Source organism: Chinchilla lanigera, unplaced genomic scaffold (assembly GCF_000276665.1).
Source record: "Chinchilla lanigera isolate Chin_1 unplaced genomic scaffold, ChiLan1.0 scaffold00050, whole genome shotgun sequence".
Taxonomy (NCBI): domain Eukaryota; kingdom Metazoa; phylum Chordata; class Mammalia; order Rodentia; family Chinchillidae; genus Chinchilla; species Chinchilla lanigera.
Window position 1 is genome coordinate 2,950,351 of NW_004955451.1, and position 23,129 is coordinate 2,973,479.

Below are 23,129 nucleotides of genomic sequence, written 5' to 3' on the forward strand. Positions count from 1 at the left end.
TGGTGAAGGAGGGCTAAAATAGTACGGAGGAATATCCACAGTGAAGTTAATCATTAAACACGTCTTGCCTATCCAATTTAATAATTATACAATTCAAGTTTCTGTTAAAAGTTATTGAATACATTAATGAATTACGACACGACTGACGCTTTCAGCTAGACAATTCTTTGTTGTAGGAGACTACTCTGTTGCATTGTAAAGACATTTAGCAATATCACTGGCCTTTACCTACCACAAGTCAGTAGCACACCTCCAAACTGCGAAAAAAGTGTCTCTAGTCACTGCCAAATATAACCTAGGGTAGGGCTGGGAAGATGAAAAATCACCTCAGTTAAGAATTACTGCATTACAACAACAGTTTCAGGAAAAGGAGAGAATCACCCAGATGATTAAAACATCAAAAAATAGCCAGGCGTTGTGGTACATGCTTGTAATCCCAGCACTTGGAAGGCTGAGGGAAGAGGATTGCTATGACTTCAAGGCCAGTGTGAACTACATTACAAGACACTGTCTTGAGAAGAAAAAAAAAAGAAAACAAACTTCTACCCTTCCAACTACAGAACTACTGTAATATATTCCATAAATGTCTCTTCAGTCATATAGGTGCTAAACCTCTAATAGGTGATCTTTGGTGATACTTAAATTTCTATTATCCTGTAGAAACAAAGTTTAGGGCTGGGGCTATAGCTCAGCAGCACAGCGCTTGCCTGGCAAGTGTGAGGTCCTGAGTTCAATTCCCAGTACCCAAAAATATAAAATAAAATAAAATAAAATAACCAAGATTTATACATAAAAGTGAATTCTGTCACAATACAAATCTTAGTAACAGCAAACCAAATCAACGCTTATATGAAACACAGAATTACACAAAAAATTTAAAAACCTTTTATTCAATCATGGTTCTTTCTTTCCCATGAGGGAAAAAGAAACAGTGGCCAGGGATGGGCAGAAGTAGCTGCATTTTATTTCCTTAAGTTATATAATCATGACTCAGCACCACTCTACTCTACAAGCTACTTTTCTGTATTATGCTTCTTTCTCATTCTTATTCAGTGAGAAAAATGTCAAATAATTTTAGAACAGAGTCGAAAGTTAGGTTGTATAATAAAATAAATAAGGTTAAGCAGCCAATACATTTATTTAAAGCTATGGCTAGAATTCTTAGAGCTCATGAACACAGTGTGCCCACAAAAACTCACTCTGAAATTTTTAAAACCAAATATATTTATAGCTCCATATTTTTACACACATTAAGAAAGCAAGTTTTAAAACAGTATTTTAAGATAATACTGCCATTATATTCATCCAAACATTTATTCAATTTCTACTATGTGCCTATGATTATTCTAGAGATGTAATGTGTGTGTAATATAGCAGTAAACAGGAGAGTCTTTGCCCTCATGGGGCTTACATTCTTTTTGTTTGTTTGTTTGACATAGGGTTTCATTATGTTTTCCAGGCTGGTCTTGAACTCACAGTGACTTTCCAGCCTCTCAGCCTCATGAGGGCTGGGATTGCAGGCATGCACCACCACACCCAGCAAGCTTATATTCTAATAAGGAAAAGACTATTAACAAATACGTAATTTCAGATAATGAGATATATATGGAGCAATTTTAAAATAGTACAGAAGACAATGATTTGAGAGATAAAAGAGAATTTGGACAGGAAAATTCCCCTGCTGAGGTAACTTCTGAACAGTATTGAATGGTAAAGAGTAAGCAGTTTCCCTGCTCTCTGCAATGTGAATCTAAAGCCCGTGAGACACAAACTCGGCTTTTTGAAGAACCAGTGAGAAGGTTGATGTGGCTAAATTAGGATGCTAACAGGATAGTAACAGATTAGGGTGAAGATCCTAGGTAGGCACAGATTTACTGTCTTACATAAGAGAAAAAGGGATTTTATTCTGAGGGTAAAGGGAAATAAATTACTACAAATAAGTAGGGATTTAGCAAACGAGTAGCAATATGTATCTCACAATGATCACTTTGGCTGCTGTGTAGACAGACTTGTAGAGAAGCACTAATAGTTTCAGTGATGATATGCGGTTGGCTTACACTTTTATATTACATTTAGCACAGAAAGATTAAGTTCTTTAACGTCCTGCTGCCAAGACATCATTTGCTTTCAAGAAATCCACTGATCATTAAACAAGCTCTTTGTCTTCCATGCTCAGAAAGTATTCTGCAGTCCAATTTAAAATCCAGATTTTAATTAACAATCAAATTATACTACAATCTTTATAGAGTAAAAGTACAACTATAGATGAAGCACAAGGATTTTCCTGCTAAAATGAGAATACAGGAATTTTAAGAGAAAAAAAATCTCTAGAACTACTGAAAATGAGACAGACTATAAATGGATCAGACATTTCACTAAATCTTATAGAAGATCAAACTCAGTTGAAATATACCAGCAAAAGTTAATAGCTTAAAATATGCAAGTGGGAGCTACAGGCAAACTGTCAAACAATAGGAGACTCACAGAGCCTGGAAAAATCAGAAAAGCTGGGCTTACATATCTAGACAAAAATGAAAAAAAAGAGGACGGGAGTGATGGTGCACACCTGTAATCCCAGCACTCAGGATGCTGAGACAGGAGGATTGTTATGAGTTCGAGACCAGCCTGGGCTACAATGTGAGCTCAAGGCCAGCCTGAACTGCACAGTGAGACCCTGCCTCAAAAAAAAAAAAAAAAAAAAAAAAAGTTACAGAAAGAGGAGGGTAGGAAGCAATCCATTTTAAGGAAAACCAACATAAAAACAGGGATTTAGTATCTTTTTCATTCTTTAATTTTAGGGATAATCCTCCCCCCCCCCACACACACTCTCCAAAAATTTCATCTCAATAAAGCAGTGTCTGACACAAACATGTACTATTCACAGACGGACTTGGTGGCACATGCCTGTAATCCCAGCACTTAGGAGGATGAAACAGGACGACTGCCTTGAGTTCGAGGCCAGCCTGAGCTCCATGAGGAGTTCAAGTCAAGCATGAACTACATAGACCCTGTCTCTAATAAATATACACATACATACATACACACATAAAATATTCACTAAAATAATGAGTGAACAAGGAGTGCCAGTAAACAAGCTGAGCCTACATACACCAAATTCCTAATTGATTCTCTCATTCTAAAATATATGTAAACAAATAATTATTATAAATATGATAAGCAAAGTAAAAAAGATCGAAATAATTCTATAACAACAACAACAACAAAATCACAAAATATTAAACAAATAGGGGATTTTTTAAAAAATGGCACTGGGAAATGAACATAGGATCCTGCACATGCTAGGTAAGCACTCTTCACAATCTCCAAGAGAGTAAAGACATCTGCCAACAAAATAAGCACAAAACCAAAAAGAAGCCACTGGCTCTACCAAAGTGGTAACTTAGGAATCTACTGAAATGAAATCCTAGAGAGCTAGAAAACAAGTCTAGGGCTGGGCATGGTGGTGCACGACTATAATCCCAGCATCAAGTCTGGAAAGCAGCTGATCAACATTACTAACAACGCTAACAGAATATGCAAGAAAAGCTGTACCTATAATTTATTAATGGACGATATATACAAATAAAGAAATGTGACATTTTAACCAACTAATAAAGTCTAAAACATCATGTAACCTTTGAGCAGCGTTTAAGCAATAGAAAATTAGTTCACTGAAAATGGACTGAGATGGAAAGGAAATATAAATCTTTACACACTACTTGCCCTTGGTCTGTTTTGTTTTTTTTTTTTTTTTTGCTTTTTTTTCTGGTACTGGGGATCGAACTCACAGCCTTGCGCTTGCCGGGCAGGCGCTGTGCTGCTGAGCTGAATCCCCAGCCCCGCCCTTGGTCTCATAACTAGGCAGACAGACAGTTCTACAGAATATAGAGCTGCTTTGTTAGCTGATTTTCACCTTTTAGGGAAACTTATAAAGAAAATATATATATATATAAAATTTTAAAAAGAAAATTCAAAAGCCTTGTTAGATAGGCTCTAAATATATTCAAAGTAACATGAAATGTAAAGGGAGACATGATAAAAGTGACTTTCTGCCCAAAGTACACCATAAATATAGAGAACAAAGAAAGTAAGTCAGATGGAAGAATGGATAGCACACGTAGGCAATAAAGGATTTTTTTTTTTGGGGGGGGGGGTTTGGTTTTTCTCCAGTACCGGGAACCGAACTCACGACCTTGCGCTTGCCAGGCAGGCGCTTTGCCGCTGAGCTAAATCCCCAGCCCCTGGCAATAAAGGATTGATGCCAGAATATTTAAAGAATAAATCAGAAATGAAAAAAAAAAGAAAAAAGGGCAAAAATATGAACATGCAATTCAGGAAATCTAAATGTTCAATAAACATTTTAAATTATATTTAACCTCACCAGAACTTTAGAAAACATTTATTAAGACAATAAGATACCATTCTATATGCAGCCAAATTAACAGTCTCATAACACCAGGTATTGAAGAAAGTAACAGCCAATCTCATACTTTGCTGGTTCACAAGAGTATAAACTCTGTATACCAGTTTGGAAAGCAAACTTGCAACAACCCTTAATGCTGAAAATGGACATACTTTCTAGCTCACCAATTCTACTTTTAGATGTTTCCTACAGAAACTCTTATGCAAATAAGGAAATTTGTACAAAAAGGTTCACTGGTACATTTTTTGTTGTGAAAAATTATCAACATATCCATCTTTGAGAGAGTTAATAAATTATGGTATAGCCATAACCAAACAAATACCATAAAGCAATTACACTGAATTAACCAGAGCTACACATATCAAGACATGTATAGAAATGATAAGGACCAAATTCAGGACAGTGGGAAAAAAGTTGAAGAAAAACAGTACACAGGAGCTCTGTGTGCAAGATCGGCTGAATGATGGACACATAAGTGTTTATATAGTATTTTCTCCACTTCTTAGTGGATAAATATTTCATTAAAGTTCCCTTAGAAAAAACACAGTAGGCAGGGCATGGTAGCACACACCTGTAATCCCAGCACTTGGGAGGCTGAAGCAGGAGGATTGTTATGAGCTCAAGACCAGCCTGGGCCACAAAATGAGCTCAAGGCCAGCCTGAACTGCACAGCAAGACCCTGTCTCAAAAAAGACAAAAAAAAAAAAAAAAAAGGAGCTGGGGATTTAGCTCAGCGGCACAGCGCAAGGTCGTGAGTTCGATTCCCAGTACTGGAAAAAAAAAAAAGAAAAAGAAAAAACACAGTAAAAAATTACACAAATACTCAAAGATTATTATAAATTCTATCCTGAAATTAATCCTGGAATCCTACTAATAAGAACTTATATCGGGGCTGGGGATTTAGCTCAGCGGCAAAGCGCCTGCCTGGCAAGCGCAAGGTCGTGAGTTCAGTTCCCGGTACCGGAGAAAAACCAAAAAAAAAAAAAAGAACTTATATCACTTCTACCCTTAGTTTAGTGACTACTAAGAAAAAAAAAATACATACTCTGTAACTGATGTTACACTTTCCTGTCCAAAAGGTCCAACTGGATCATCCTTGAATTTATCACCTGGAAGCTGAGGCGGTAAAAACTCGACATCCTTTTTCTTTGGGACCTTGTAATACTTCCAGGCTGTATTAGCTTCATCTTCTTCCAGGTTTACTGCTGTACCAACATACACTGTAGGTTCTACGGTTTCCTGGAACTGAGGTGGAAAAGACTGGGACAAACTATCTATCCTATCTTCCATTGGTTTGGTAGGAACCAAGGGATCCGGTGTGGGCATGTGATAAAAATGCTGACTCTGAGGAGTTGAAGGTGTTTTGGTCACTCCTTCATCAGCCACATCACATGGGTGAGGACTAAGTGGGGGTGGCTGAGGTGAGTTTGACATTTCAGTGCCATGCATCTGAGGAGTCTTTGCTACATCATTAGTTCGGAGGTTTGAAAATCTCACTTGACTATCAGGAGCAGAGATCACAAGTCTTTGGCTAGCTGAATCTGCATCCATGCCAACATCATCACTAATAGATACACGATGATGAAAAGGAGTCAAGGGGCGTTTCTGTGGTTTTTCACTCTTTTCTTGTTTCTCATTGGTCTTGTGCTTTGGAAGTACTTGCTGTTGTTGACTTAAAGATGGAACCTGTCCTTGTCCAGCATTTCTTGGTTTGAGATTTTTGTGCCTGAAAATTTAAAAGAAAGATCTGATGTTTATAGTATCACTAGACTAACAAAGTATCCAAGTTAACACTATAAAGATATTTCTGATTATATATAATACTAAAAATAAAATGATTTGAACTTATATGGAGGGAAAATAATTTTGTTCAGTGATCTACGTCAACATGGCATGAAGAACAACTCATAAAATCCAACTTTCTTTCCTTCATTTAATACATTTGGTTATGTGTTCAGATAGCCAATGATTATTAGCCAATAATAATTTGCCTATATAATTTTAGTCTTCGTATATGAATAAAAACACAGGTAAGATTAAGTTATTTTAAATAAAAAGATATGACAAAGTCTGAAATTCATTTATAAAGATATCTGACATTTCAGTTAGTAACTGTTAAAGAATTTGCAGTTTGGCTGAGCTTAGTCATCACCTACAATCCTATAGCAACTGGTAAGAAACTATGTTCTACTCTACTGGATTAAAGTTATGTCAGTTTGAGCGCTGGAGAGCAGTTAAGTGGTAGAGTGCTTGTCTAGCATGTGTGAAGTGCTCGGTTTGATCCTTAGCACTGCAAAAAAAAGGCGGTGGGGAATCAGTCTAGAAAGTGTTAGAACTGACTGACTGGTAGGCTTCCAAACATACCTACCTTCTCCCAAGACTCAGCAATATACAATCAGCTACACAGAAAAGGAAAAGAGTCAGACATGGTGACATATGCCTATAATTCCAGCACTTAGGAGGCTGAGGCAGAAGATCACCAATTCAAAGTTAGCCTGAGCTACACAAGGAGTTCAAGGCCAGCATGGACTACATACCAAGACCCTGTAGGTAAACAGGCAGGTAGACAGGGAGGCAGAGAGAAGAAGAGTGAGAGTGAAAGCACGAGAGAGTAAGAAGAAATGAGAAATGTCTACAATAACCTTTTCTTCATAATTTGATGCAAAATGTAATAATTTGGGAGTTTAAAAGTGCTTTTAGTATTCAAACTCATAAATACTGATATATACATGATATATATAAAGTGTTTTTTATGCTAAGGAACTATTTTAAAAGATGGTGAGATACAGTTTTAAGCATTCAGTTTTTGACTTGATACTTTTTATTTGTATATTTACTTATTATTTACCATAAACTGCTATCTCAAGAATACAGGTGTAAATCATTAACACATGTAAATAACTAACAAAATAGTAACAACTCAACCCAAGAAAGATAAAATAATAATACATAATGACCAAATGGAGTTGATCTCAAGAATGTAAAGTATCCCATTAGAAAGGAAATCTTGAACTGGGCGTGGTGCCACACGCCTGTAATCCCAGCAAGAGGAGAGGTGCTGAGGCAGGAGGTTTGCCAGCCTCAACTATTTAGTGAGACCCTGCCTTAAAAAAAAACAAAAAAGGAAATCAGTATTATTCAATATCACATTAATATAAAAGAAAAAACTGTATTATCCTAATAAATATAGAAAAATTCACAAGCTTCAACACCTACTCATATAAAAAGGCACAGCAAGCAGAACAAGTAAGAATTTGACCAACCTGAAAAGGAGCATCTATAAAATGTGACAATTATCGGACAATATACTGAAAGATTAATTTCTGCTCAGGATTAAGAATATTAACATGAAACATTTCTATTTTAATCAATGTAACAAAGTAAGAAAAAGATACTAAAGATCTCAAAGGAAGAAGAAAAACTCTCTCTTCATAGTTAACATTGTCAGAAACTATGCAATGCAAGGGTCAAGGTGATACCACCTAATCCTAATGGTAGAAGTGGGACAACCAAATAATGTCCCTTCTGATACAAAGTAATACAGTAGGAGCTGAGGATGTGGCTCAGTGGCAGAGCTCTTGCCTTGCATGCACAAGACCATGGGTTCAATCCCCAGTACCACATACACAAAAAAAACCAATAATAATAAGTAAATACATTTTTTTTTAAATACAATATTGTCTTTGAAGTATACTTGCCAAAAATATTGACTTTGAATCTAATTAAGCCTCTGGATCAGCAATATCCAACTGAAGTTCCTATGATGGTGCAAATATTCTGTATATGGCTCTTGAGCACTGGAAATGTAGCTAGTGTAATTAAGGAACTGCATTTTTAGAAATCTATCAATTTAAAAAGCTAGTATGGGGTAACACAGCTAAAAGAGCTACCTTAAATTTACAGAAATGCAAGGGATAAAGAAGTGACACTAGAAGAGAAATTTAAAGCACATGACAATTTCAGTGAGAAATGCAGGGCCAGGGATATAGCTCAGCAGCACAAGCACCTGCCTGGCAAGCACAAGGTTCTGAGTTCGATTCCTGGTACCAAAAAAACCCCCAAAAACCAAAACAAACAAACAAACAAAAAACAGTGAGAAATCCAGAACATGGAACGTTCTACCAGACAAAAGACCCAGTTTTTCCAATCCAGTCAGTGTCATAAAAAGAGGGTAGGAAGTTAGACACATCTATAATCACAGTACTCTTGGAAGCACACACAGGAAGACATGTATTTCTGGGGTTTTTTGGTAGTACTGGAGATTAAACCTAGTAGCATTCTATCAGTAAGCCACATCCCTAGCTCTTTTTTATTTTGATACATGATTTCGCTGAATTGCCCAGGTGGAGCTCAAACTTGTAATCCTTCTGCTTCAGCCTCTCTCCACTACTGTGGGTTAGAGGTGTACGCTACCATACCTGGCTACAATTCACATTCCTAGAATTATATACAAACCCACTATAAAAATGAAATATTTAATATTTGCTTTAAAAATCTAGTGCAGGGCATGGTGGTGCAGCCTGTAATCCCAGGACTTGGGAGGCGAGGCAGGAAGATGGCTGTAAGCTTGAGGCCAGCCTGGGCTACAAAGTAAGTTTAAGGCCGCCCTGCACTGTACTGCACAGTGAGACCCTGTCTCAAAAAGACAAAATAAAGATAAGAACAAAAAACCAAACTTCACTAAGAATGAAGCACACGCGATTGGTCAAATAAAGTATCACATATACATAAAATTAAATACTATGAACTTTACATACCATGATTCCACCTGTGTGAAAGTAGGCAGACATACCTATATAGTAAGTAGGTGGGAGAACTTACAATTTTTAATTTTATATTCTCGTGTATTATTTCAACTTTTATATAAGCTTTTTTTGTTTTGTTTTTACAGTACCAGAAATCAAACCTAGGGACGCTGTAACACTGAGCTACGTCCCCAGTTCCTTTTTTTATTTTGAGACAGGATCTTGCTAAGTTGGCCAGGCTGAACTTAAATTTGTGATCCTCTTGCCTCTCAAGGAGGTGAAATTACAGGTGTATGCCACCACAAGCAGCTCAGCACATATTACTTTTAATAAAGGAGTCTGACTTTAAAAAAAAAAAGTCCTTTTCAATGTTGACATAGTACTTCTTTGACTGGTTTTTAAATAGTTTCAATGACAATGAATACTTCCACAGAACCTATTAAGAAGATGTACGCCACTGTCTATCAGCTCCAGTTGTAAGAAGGTAATTTCTTACACCAAACAGAAATTTACCTTTTCAGTATCTTCCAATCGCTCCTATTACCGACTTAATTTCTTTATTTTAAGTTAAGTTTAATGGCACATTTTAGATATACATAATAATCACAATCATCATACAGATATTGTAGTTGTACATGATATACATCGATTCTTTATTGACCTAATTTCTAAAGCTGTTGATGCCAAATAATGGTTACCACAAGTTACATGTAGCTATCAAACACTCAAAATGTGGGCTGTCCACATTGAGATACGGTATAAATACAAAATACATACACATTTTTAGATGTTAACTTTAAAAAGCCAAATATCTTATTAATGCTTTAGACTGATTGCTTATCAAAATAATGTGAGATAAATTGAGTCCAACCATGGGGTTTGTGGTACCTTGGTTCACGAACTTGATTCTTTCCAAGATTCTGATCGCAAGCCAAGCTGGATGAGAACTAAATCAAATTCAATGATTGGGTTCAACGTTGACCTTATGGGGAAATTTGATTCGGTTCTCATGCATTTACAACCAGAATTGTAGAGAGAACTAAGCTTGTGAACCAAGGTACCACTGTAAGTTAAAATTTAAAAATATCTTCAGCAAGGAAAAAGGTCTAAGTGAAGCAATAGTAAATAAATGTTAGTGGTTAATGAACACAAATTTATTGTTTAATTTTCTTTTGTATACATTTAAAATTTTTTCTTAATAATATGGAACTAAAATACTAAAAAAAAAGAGCAAGGATAAAGTATTCTAAGATCTGTTTGTTCCATAAAAAGAACAGAGACTCTGATTAACTTTATACTTTAAGGAAAGCAAACACAATAAATGCTTAATTCAGCTAACAGAAGAATAAAAATAGAATGCAAAATATCAGGGCCAACAGAAGAAAGGGGAAGAAGGAAAATAACGAACAATAATATTATGAAAGAGCAAGGAGAACACGGACAAAAACATGGTGGTTATCATTTCTCACTCAAATATCTGCATATCTTCTGCAACAGTTCCCAAAAAATGGTCCAGGGACCCTTTCGGGGGTTTATAACTATTTTCATAATAGGAACATTATTTGCCTTTTTCTTTATGTTGACATTCATAATAACAGGGCAAAAGCTATGGACAGTAGAACTGCTGGCAACTACACATGAAACAGAGCCAGGCCTGCGGTGCAGGCCTATAACCCTAGCACACTAAACAGAAACAATGCAGTGTTACACTAGTGGCAGTCATTGTTTCTTCACCACCACATATGATTTGTGGTTGTTTAAGGCAATTGACTTAAGAACATTCTTTAAAAAAACAGTTAAAGGAGCTGGGGATTTAGCTCAGTGGCACAGCGCCTGCCTGGCAAGCATAAGGTCTTTAGTTCGATTCCCAGTACCGGAAAAAAAAAAAAAAAAAACAACCCAAAAACAAACAAACAAACAAAAAACCCCAGTTAAAGTCATGAATTTTATTAAATTTTAATCCTTACATACATGGTTTACATTTTATATGAAGAAATGGGAAAAACATAAAAACCATTTCTGCTATCTATTGAAATGAAATGGCTACTCTGAGGAAAAACACTTGTGCAACTGTTTGTTTGAGGTGTAAGCCCAACTAACCACTTTTTCTGGAACACCATTTTTATTTGAAAAAAATTACTGATAAGCCATGATAACCTATAACTGAGTAGTTGTCAGACTTATTCCTTAAGTTCTCAAAAATGAACAAAATGGATCTGTCATTTTAAGGAAGGATAACTGGTATCTCTGAACTTTTGAGTAAGATTTTCTTTTTTTTAGTAAGATTTTGAATTTTGGAAGACTTTACATGCTACCGTGAGCTTTACAGTAATTTACTACTAAAGTATCTTTCTGATGAGATCACTGGTGATATAATTTTGACACAACATAAACAATATGCCAACATTCACAAGATTTGCATAACTCAGTAAACTGATGTTTTCCTAGTGATCAATGTATGAGTTACAAAATCATGTATAAGCAAAAAATTCCACCCAATCATTAGTGGAGTATAAGAATCTCATCAATATGGCTTCATATTCTACATTGCAACTAACCTTTAAGAAAGTACCACTTGCCAAATTTTGGTACAGTATCAAAGAATATCTGTTTGGAAAAGTTATTACAACACTATCCCTTCCCTTTTGTAACTGCATAGCTATGTAGAGCTGGATTGTCTTCATATGCTTTAACCAAAACAATATACAGTACAGCAATAAGTTGTAGAGGCAGACATGAAAATCTAGCTATCTTGAAGAGATTTAAAAACCCATAAAGCAATGCCATTCAACTGTTTTTTTTTTTTTCTTTTTCTTTTTTTTTTTTTTTTGGTCTTTTTGAGACAGGGTCTCAGTATGCAGTTCAGGCTACCTTAAGCTCACTTTGTAGCCCAGGCTGGTCTCGAACTCGAAACGATCCTCCTGCCTCAGCCTCCCAAGTGCCGGGATTACAGGCATGCGCCACCACGCCTGGCTTTGATTTTTTTCTTTTACAAGAAATAGTTAATGTCTATAAAAATATTCTATTTCTGTTAATATGTACTGGATTCGTTATTTTTAAATAAAGTGCTGCTTTAAAATTTCTCTAAAATGAATACAAATAGATATGGTTCACATGAATAAATCATCTTGGTTGGGGGAGGTCCACAGTCTTAAAATTTTTTTTACTTTTTTGTTCTGCTGCAGATCAAACCCAAAACCTTATGCACCCAAGGGAAGTGTTCTATCAATGAGCCACACCGCCAACCCCAATAATTTTTAAAAGTGTAAATGAATTTTGAGACCAAAATGTTTGAGAGTCTACTTTATACAAAACAATCATGAAAAAAAGACAGGATCTCTGTAAGGAGGTGAATTATTTGGTTATATCCCAAGTACAAAAAAATGTGAAAAGTAAACAGCCATACATTTACTTACCCCAGCTATAAGAATAAGAAGCTATTCATCAGGGCTATATAATACTAATAGCAAGCCGGGCAATGGTGGCGCACGCCTGTAATCCCAGAACTCTGGGAGGCTGAGTCAGGAGGATCGCAAGTTGGAGCCCAGCCTGGGCAACTCAGCGACTTAGCGAGACCCTGTCTCAAAATAAAAAATAAAAAAAGGGCTGGGGATGTAGCTCAATGCGAGGGCCCTGGGATTAATCCCCTGTACCACAATAATCATGATAATGATAATGGCTCTTTAACTTTTTTCTCTTTTCTTTGAAATCTGGTCTCACTTTACAGTCCAGGTTGGCCTTGAATTCACAATCCTCCTGCCTCAGCCCCGTAAGTGCTAGGATTACAGATGTGTACATACCATGACACTTGGCAGATCTTTAAGTTTTTGACTACATTAAATCACAGTCCTTTTCTTCTATATAGATCTTTTCTACAAATTAAGGCTTCTCTCTTAGAGAACACAATTCTAATATGAATTTCATAGCAGAATTCAACTAAAATGGGGGGAAAAATTGAGAAACCTTCTAAAGGAGCAGTTGTCATCAAAGTAATTCCATCAGTTACTTTTTTCCTAATGCCCTAAAGTTCCTGGTACTTTTTAGTGTTAACATCTGAAATTTTAATATACTGTTCTTTTCTTAAGTAGCTTGCTTTTTTTTTTTTTTTTTTTTTTGAGAAAGGGTCTTGTTATGTACTTCAGGCTGGTGTTGAACTCACAATGTAGCCAGCCTAGATTGGTCTCAAACTTGCAGTAACCCTCCTGCTTCAGTCCCCCGAGCGCTGGGATTATAGGTGTGTGCCACCACACTCAGTTTAGGTATGTTTTCTAAATGCAATTTGCTTATGTGCACTTCACCAGATTGAAGGACAGTACCGCCTTGGTTACTTTTCTCTCGTTGCTGGGACAAAATATCTGATGCCCGAAATTTAGGAAGGGAAGGTTTATTTCGCTTACAGTTTGTGGAGGCTTCAGTCCGTACTTGGCTGGCAGAGTGGCACATGGCAGAGAGCAACTATTCAAGGCGACCCAATATAGCAAAAGCAACCAGCACAAAAGGGAGGAATGTCAGCAAGCAGCCTCTTCTTCTCCCTTACATATGCAAACTATCCACCCCAGGGCAGGTGTAGCACTCACACCCATAATCAATCAAACTCTAAAAGCCCGCCCCATGACCGCACAAGGCTTTGGGGGGACACCCGGACACAAACCATAACAAGTATCAATAAATATATGCACTATTCAATCTTAAGACTGAAAAATGTTATGAAGCAGGGTGGTAGCACACACCTATAATCCCAGTAATGAGGCAAGAAGATCTCAAATTTGAGCCCAGCCTGTGTAACTTAGCAACTTAGTGTGAGAGCCTGTTTGGGGAAAAAAAAAAAAATTCAAAAACCAGCTGAAAAAAAAAACAAAACAAAAAAACAAAAAAAAAAAACCAGCTGAAGTAGCTCAGTATGAAGGTTTCGGTTCAATCCCTAATACAGGAAGGACGGAAAGGAAGAGAGGGAGGGCCAGAGAGATGGAGGGAAAGAGAGAGGAAGGGGGAAAAGAAAGAAAAATGCAGTAATTTTATGCTTTTTACTAAAATGGCAAAAAAATAATTTTGAAGATAGTTCTCAGAGCCAATGAAAGCACAACAAAAACCAGCATTCTTTATATACAAGAAATGAGTGCCTGCCTGGCAAGCATAAGGTCCTGAGTTCAACTCCCGCTACACCCCCCCTCCCAAAAAAGTGAAAACAAAGAAATAAAAGACTAGTAGAATCTTTTTGAAGTTGCAAGTATTTAAAGAACCCTCTCACCCACAACTCTCTATCATACTACACACTTAATTTCCTCCTGAGCACTAATCATTCTAAATTTAAAAAAGATTTAAAATCTTTTTTCAAAAATAAATTATTGCCTCACTTCCACTGGAATACAGGCTTCATATAGCAGCAGGCTTGTTCACTTATTTATACTGAGGGTAAGACATCTCTTGTAACAGAGTAAATGCTGCAAAAATATGATAGTCACAGTAATAGACGTTAAAAAAAAAAACAGAAAAAAGAATAACCTGTATGTCTAACAAATCAAGAATGACAGGGCTGGGGATGAGGCTCAGTGATAGAGCACTTGTTTGGCAAGCACAAGGTCATCGCTTCTCGGCCTTTTGGCTAAGATCAAGTGTGGCAAGCACAAGGTCCTGCGTTCAATCCCCAGCACCACACACACACACACACAAAAATTATATTACTTCCATTCAGTGGAATACCAAGAAGTTTTTTTTTACAAGGAGAGGGGTAGACCTACAAGTAACTATTATGTAAAGACCTAAGGCAAAAAAAAAAAAAAAAGATTCCAAATATATAAGAATAATATATGTATTTTGGAAGGAAAACACATATACGTACAAACTTGCAAAAATGTGGTAAGATAATATCTAATTGGCAAGCAGTCATTTCTAGGCAGAGGTACTAGGATTCAGGGAGAGAAAGAATGGTCAAGGGGAATGTCTTTTTTGTATAGTATAACACGTGTGTGTGTGTGTGTGTGTGTGTGTGTAAGCACACAAATTATTTGTACAGTTATATAATTTTTTAAAAATCAAAACTTTTCTGGGGGATACAGGGTCTATGTAGTTCCAGCTACCCTAAACTTGCAGCAATCCTCTTGCCTCAGCCTCCCAAGTGCTGAGATTATAGGTATGTGTCACCACATCTGGTTCAAATCAATTTTTAAGAGAAACCAATGTTGGGTCGAGGATATAGCTCAGTGGTGCAGCACCTGCCTGGCAAGCACAAGGTCCTGAGTTCGATTCCAGGTACCAAAAAAAAAAAGAGAGAGAAAGAGAGAAGCCAATGTTCTTAGAGTCCACTCCTGTTTTTTAGACACGGGAAATTTACCATAGATAATCAGTTACATTAAATAGAGGAAAGTGAGGCAGCCAGGATACTAGTAACAGCAGGAAGATTATTTTCTAGGATTAAAAAGGCAGTAAGATGAATCAGTCTCACCATACTACAAAAGCTCGGGATGTGTTACAAACATAGCAGATAGCATCTGGGACCACAGAGGAAAGGGCTCTTTCTCCCTTACCCCCCCACCATAGCATTAGGGTTTTTGAACTCAGGGTTTTTGCACTGAGCTGCATCCAAGCCAACCTTCTTCCCTTCTTCCTTTCCTTTCCTCCTTTCCTCCTCTTTCTCTCATTCATTCATTCATTCATTCACTGACATGTTCTAAATTGCCCAAGCTTAGGTTGAACTTGCCATCTTCCTGCCTTGGCCTTCCAGAGTTCTAGGATTACAAAAACATGCCACCATTCTCTGCTTAGAAGGGGCTCTTAATGGGACACAGGGGAGCTACTGGTGGAATTGGCCCCAAAAGGCAGTGGAGAAATACCTTCAGTTTCTTCCCTCCTCTCATCCTCCAATCTTCCATTAGTGCGCCCCAATAGCCAGATCCAGAAAACAAGGGAGCCTAAGAAATTTAACCCTCTGCGTGGGGATGTGAGAACAAACTAAAGGCCAACTAACATAGTCAGTTACCAACGTATGCCCTTACTACTTCTATTCCATGGCAGAGAAGGATACACATACGCGGTGGCTCAAGGTCTGTCTCACTCTAAGTAAGAAATTAGATAGAGGGGAAGGGAGAATTTGAAGTACAAAATGTAATTTTTTAAGTAAATGATTATAAACACTGAACTAAAGGGACAAAATGATCAAAGCAAGTCATATGTATAGATTATATAAAATTTTAGTATGTTAAATCTCTTTATGTATGCGAGAAAATTTCTGAAAGTAACTTCCTAAAAATAAAAGTTCAGCTGAGCATGGTGGTCCACATCTGTAATCTCAGCACTTTGAGGGCTGAGGTAAGAGGACTGATTGCCCTGAGTTCAAGACCAGCCTAGGCTACACAGTGAGTTCAGGACCAGCCTGAACTACATAGCAAGACCCTGTCTCAAAAAAACAAACAAAAAAGCTCAGCTTAAAAATCTAGATTTTAAACTTATGTTTCCACCATGTATTTTTTGAGTGCCTTACCCTAAAATTATCTTTAGACAAAATACTTAAAATTCCTATCTTTTTAAAAGGAATAAAGAGGGGCTGGGGATTTAGCTCAGCAGCACAGCACCTGCCTGGCAAGCACAAAGTCGTGAGTTTGACTCCCGGTACCGGAAAAAAACCAAAAATAAATAAATAAATAAAATAAAAGGAATAAAGGGAAAGTCCAGCTTAAGAACCAAAAAAGGACAGCTTGATAAAAATACCAAGACAGGGAAAGAAAAATATAAGTCCTTTTTTTTTTTTGGCTGTACTAGGGGATGAACCCAGGGGCCTTAAATGTACTAAGCAAGTGCTCTTCCACAGAGCTACATTCCCTAAGTTTAATTTCATTTAATTCTATTGGTCTTAGTCTGGGAACTGGCACCGTTTTTCCTGTAAGGGACCAGACAGTATTTTTGGCTCTGGAAGCCAGAGTAATGAGCACCTTAACACTTTAATGATCAAACATATACACACCAGTGGTCCCGTAACACTGTATTGCCTAGTGACGGTATACCTGTTTCAGTATGTGTAAGTACACTTAGTGATGTTTGTAGGAAGATAAAATCACATTAAAGACAAATCTCTCAGAACACATCCCTATTAAGTGATGTATGCCTATACTCGGCCATCATGAGTCAAAAGTACCATATACAACATGTAAATGAATGGAAGAGGTTGTGTTCAAATAAGTATTTATAGACAATAAAGTGTGAATTTTACCTTATTTTAATGTACTATACTCTTTTTTTTTTTTTGGTTTTTCTCCGGTATCGGGAACCGAACTCACGACCTTGCACTTGCCAGGCAGGCACTTTGCTGCTGAGCTAAATCCCCAGCCCCTATCCTCTTTTTTCAACTCTTTAAAAATATAAAAATCATTTTCAGCTCATAGGCCATACAAAACAGGCTGTAGGCTAAATATGGTCAACTAAGCATAGTTCACCAACCCATGCTCTTATATAAATTATATTCAAGAAAAGGTGAAGTTGTTAGCTAGTTTAAATTGTTAAATAGCAACTACTACCTCTACATTTTTATTTCAATTTCTGTATCAACAGAGATAGCTTCAACATGTTGATTTAAAATAAAAAACTGCATATCTTTAATCCAAAGAATCTAAGTGGGAACAATCAATTTACACAGAAGTGTACCAAAGCACTTCAGAATCTGTGAATTTATTCAAACAAATAAAGCTAATAATATAGGAAAAACTGTGGCCCTAACCTGTAGGCACTCCATTCCCTTGGCTCACTTTCACTGGTAAGAGAGGTGGCCATCTATTCAATCACAAGTCATGGTTAGGGATGTCAAGGCCTGCCTTTTCTTTTTTTTTTTTCTTTCTTTCTTTCTTCCTTTATTTCTTTCTTGGTCTTTTTTGAGACAGGGTCTCGCTATGCAGTTCAGGCTGACCTTGAGCTCACTTTGTAGCCCAGGCTGGTCTCAAACTCACCACAATCCTCCTGTCTCAGCCTCCTGAGTGCTGGGATTACAGACATGCGCCACCACTCCCGGCTGCCATTATTGTTTCTTGACTATAAAAGTATACAATCCCCACTTAGCCTACAGAATCAAATAATAAAATTTGCAATATAATCCTAAAGGCTCTGATAATCAAGTCTCATCAAAAGGCCCCAATTAAACCAGGCATAGTGATGTACACCTGTAATCCCAGTGCAGTGGACAGCAGAGGCGAGAGGATCACTAGTCTGAACCTAACCTAAACAACTTAGCAAGACCCTGTTTCAAAATTAAAATTCTAAAAGGGCTAGGGATGTAGCTCAATGTGAAGACTCTGGGTTCAATCCTCAGTACAAGGGAGGCAGAGGGAGGGTAGGGAAGTTCCAATATATAAAATGAATACAACTGCCAAAAGAATTCCAATTTCATCCATTCTGCTACCAATCTTTAAATGCTATAACACATTAGAAAGCTTGTTAATATTACAGCTTTAGTTCCTTATACAATTTGTAAATTTTATTTCACCATTTCACCTATAGCTGCTCAAAGAATGTTTTAAGAACTGGCTGCACAAAACTCATACCATATTTACTATTTAAAAAAGAAAGTAGTTTTTATCTAGTCATATCATCACTTTTATAAAAACACTTGGGGGAAATTCCTCAGACACAGTGCCACCAAAGAATAGTTTTCTTGAGAGACACGTGTGCCTTTTACCTCATAAATGCTTTATAAACCATAACCCAAATTTCTATTTATAATAATAGAAAATAGAAAATTTTCTATTATTCAGCTACTGTTAGGTTGAACTTGCCATCTTCCTGCCTTGGCCTTCCAGAATTCTAGGATAACAAAAACATTACAGTTCTAGGATTACAAGAACTGTAATGGAAAGGTAAATATGTGCTCTCTTGGCATAAGGTCTTTCTTTTTTTAAAGAAGAAATCACAATAAGCTGTTAGTAGTTGAGATACTTAGAAGTAGCTTCTCTTTTCATTTTCTAAAACCTTTTATAGTTCACCTCTGGTAAATGTAAGAATTTAAGGTATGCATTTGAATGTACTTCCATAGTCAGCTTCAAGTTACTAAAATTTTCCTATTTCTTTCCTGAAAACAATGCTATCATATGCCTATATAATATACTCCAAACAAAGTAAAGCATTATTTAGTAGCATAAGAAACCACCACACAGGTATATATGCAGGCATCGACTGGAAGAAAATCTACCTTGAACAACTGCAACTTGTTCTTTGTGTAGCTTCAACGAAGTCCCAGCATGCTACTTTATCGGGAATCTCTTCTTCATTCAGGCCACCTGATGAAGCAGAATACTTCCTCCTGAAATTTGAAATTATTAAAATTCTTTAGGGGGCTGGGGATTTAGCTCAGAGGCAAAAGCGCCTGCCTGGCAAGCACAAGGTCGTGAGTTCGGTTCCTGGTACCGGAGAAAAACCAAAACCAAAAAAAAAAAAAAAAAAAAAATTCTTTAGGATTCATAACATTTTGTGTCAGCCTTGAATTTAGCTTTAAAATTTTAAAAACTGTCATATCAATGCCTGTTTACCTATTTCCTAATTATAATTATCAGCATGTGATTTTTAAACTTAAAAATGAGAATACATACTTGTTCTGTGCTCTGTTCATATTGCATTCTTGCCAAACTCTATCCACCACGTGACTGGCTAATTTCTGGGGTATTTTCCCACCATGGTGGCTAGTACTATCAGAGTTGAAGCCATCAGATATTGAGGAAAATTTGACCCACTTCTGAGCAGACTGAGGATCAACTGAAAGAAAAAGAAAACAGATTGTGGGATAATAAAGGTAGATTTAAAGTAACATTATTGCGGTTCTTTGTTCATGTGTGGTAGAACGTGCTGTAGCTATTTGATAAACCTGTATTTTGAGGCAAAAAAGAAAAAAGCACATTATTTTATATACAGAAAATAAGGAGCTCCAGTGGCACAAATGGTTAGTGCATGATACTTCTACAGAAAGCAAAATATTTCAACAGGCGACATAAAATGTATGGTAGTGTGTCCGTGTTTATTTCTTGACTTGGAAGATGGAATAAAAATCACAGGGATTAGGAGTAAAGGTCAATAGTAGACCACTGCCTACCATGCACAAGGTCCCAGGTTCAGTCTCTAGCACGAAAGAGGTGGTAGGGTGAGAGTGGTCTTAATTTGGGGAAATAGAATGAGTGTATAGGACTGAGAGAGCATCAAGTCTCAGCTTGTCAAGTGAGAAAGACCACTGATGATGAAGACACACACACATATAGAGAAGGTGATGGAGAAAATGTTAAGTTTGGGAATGTAGATGAAGGAATTGTTTGTATTATACTTGCAACTTTTCAAAAAGTTTTAAAATATTTTAACAATTATTTTTGAGGTGCTTATGTACTCAAAATAGATTATCAGAACTGATGAAACAGATTAATACCTGTTTGGACTTCCTCAGGAGACGTAGGTGGTGTAAGAGTAACCGAAGACATAGCAGGATCTCTTGTGGAAGCAGGCACTTGGTGGACACCCAAGCAAGAAGTTGAACAGTGAGAAGAGCCCACAGAGCTAGGAGTAGGAATGTCTGACTGAGGGACTAGAACAAAGCATGCTGGGTAGATCATTCGGACACCAGCTGAAAGGGGAAAAAATGGACAGAAAAATCAATTACTATAGTGACCACTGTGGAATTTAGCTTCATTTAAAAGAACTGTAATGGAAAGGTAGATATGCGATCTCTTGGCATAAGGTCTTTCTTTTTTTAAAGAAGAAATCACAATAAGCTGTTAGTAGTCGTTACCTTTGTTGAGATCCTTAGAAGTAGCTTCTCTAACTATGAAAATACTTGGACTTTTAAAAATCTTTTCTTATACCTTGGACCAACTATACTGTATATTACTTTTTAAAGTTTTTTTTTTTTCCAATTTTTTTTTTGGTACCAGGAATCGAACTCAGGACCTTGCATTTGTCAGGCAGGCACTGTGCTGCTGAGCTACATCCTCAGCCGTTAAATTTTATTGTACAAATTTAACAAAGGTAATCTGGCACTAAAATTATGGACCAGTTTTAGGTTCACTAAAAAATTTACAAAGGTTTCTGTTGCTTTTTTGTCATAACTGTTCTGACAGTAATATGTTCAAAACTGAACAATGACAATCTTTTAATTTTAAAAAAAACAAAGCAATCATCAAGTAATATTACCATTTGATTCTAATCCCAACTATCTGCTCAATTACATATTCACCATGCCTTTCATGTCTAAGATAGAGTAGATGCATGTATGTCTTCACTCCACTGTCAGGCCTGGCTATATGACTTATACTGAAGTATAAGCACATACAACATATGTCATATGCTTAAAAAAAAAAAAAAAAAAAAAGGCTTTAAATGTGCTTGCAGCATCAGCAGAGCGTCTTTCACCTGTCTTCTATTAAATTGGGACATTTCAAATATGAGTCACCTTGTTAACCTGGGTTCTTGAATGAGAAGACACACAGAATAGAGCCAATTTGAAAAGAGGTTTAAGGGGCCAGGTATATAGTTCAATGGCACAGTAACTGCCTGAAAAGAGGTTTACTAAATATTCAAACACTATATAACATAGGTTGTTAACACTGCAGCCTCTAAATATTAATTCATTTACAACTATTCTTGTCCCACCCTTAGCATGCTTTCTTCTAGACAAACTATATTTCCTTATCCCAGTGACTGTGGCTTGGCTATGTTAACTACTTCTTTAACATGCAACATAAGCAGATGCAACAAACACCATATCCAGCAGAAACTTTAAATATACTTACATGGTTATTCTGGGTCCCTATCATTCCTCTGCTCTCATAAGAACATGATAACCTAGACTCTAGAATGAGCAGATATATGGAGCCAAACCAGGGTCAAGCAGCAGCCCTTATGTAATGTGAGCAGGAAATAAATGTTTGGTGTTGAAAGCCACTAAGGTAACAGAGTTGTCTGTTATTCAACAAAATCTAACAAACAAAAAGTTAGTTACATATTTTCCCTGTACTATCAGTACTCAGAATCCATACCAACAAGAACTTCTACTGCAGCTAGAGAATCATCTTCCCAATCCATATCTTCCTGTTTTTCTTCAGACATCTCCTTCAAGCAACATGAGATGGGATAGAACTGTTTCCATTCACCAATCAATTTTTTTGTAGCTGAATCAGACATCTTGAATGCCTGTCCTGTGAGAGTGCCATTTAGCCCAAATGGGCTTAAGATAACTAGAAACCCAGGAGAGAAATCAAGTAAAGACTGTCACAAAAAATACATCATATTGAACAAGATGTCAAGTAATTATGCGATTCTAAAGAAGAAAAGGAAACCCATAATAATTCCAGACAAAACCAACTTATTACACTTAATTATTGTGAAGATAAAGTATAATACTAAGATTATGAAAACCTAGAATCTGTCTATGATGAATGTGATCATTATGTATACCTAAAATGTACCAATAAATTAATTAATAAAAAAATATGATCAGCCAGGGATAGAACTCAAGTGGTACAAGCGCTTGCCTGGCAAGTGCAATATACTGACTTCAATTTCTGGTACAAAAAAAAAAAAAAAAAATCAAATTAGAAATACGCATAATTTCACTGGGGATATAGCTCAGTGGCATAAGCGCCTGCCTTGCAAGCACAAAGTCCTGAGTTCGATTCCCGGTACCAAAAAAAGAAAAACAAACAAAAAAAAACAGGGCCGGGGAGATAGCTCAGCAGCATAAGCGCCTGCCTGGCAAGCTCAAGGTCCTGAGTTCAATTTTTGGTACAATTAAAAAAAAGCACCTGCCAGAAATACACATAATCTCAATATCAAATGGGGATATTTGTATATCCCTTAATTTCTCTACACTCCCACTAAGGAAAAAGTAATCTGAGGAGAAAATAACATGCATATACAAACATAAATACTAATATAACCACATAAATTTCAAAAAATAGGTTTAAAATTAAGCAACATACATATTTCTACTGATTAAAAACAATCTA

The 23,129-nt window shown here is 36.7% G+C and overlaps 1 protein-coding gene across 1 annotated transcript in view; it reads right to left on the reverse strand.

The window, feature by feature from the left end:
- The window catches only part of Med13 (mediator complex subunit 13), a gene marked incomplete at its 5' end in the record, with an annotated part of 116,648 nt that overhangs the window by 58,768 nt on the left and 34,751 nt on the right, over positions 1-23,129 (reverse strand). The window contains 5 exon segments of the mRNA XM_013519377.1: positions 5,469-6,149; positions 19,337-19,447; positions 19,734-19,896; positions 20,555-20,749; positions 22,161-22,358. Coding sequence (XP_013374831.1) covers positions 5,469-6,149; positions 19,337-19,447; positions 19,734-19,896; positions 20,555-20,749; positions 22,161-22,358 — 1,348 coding nt within the window.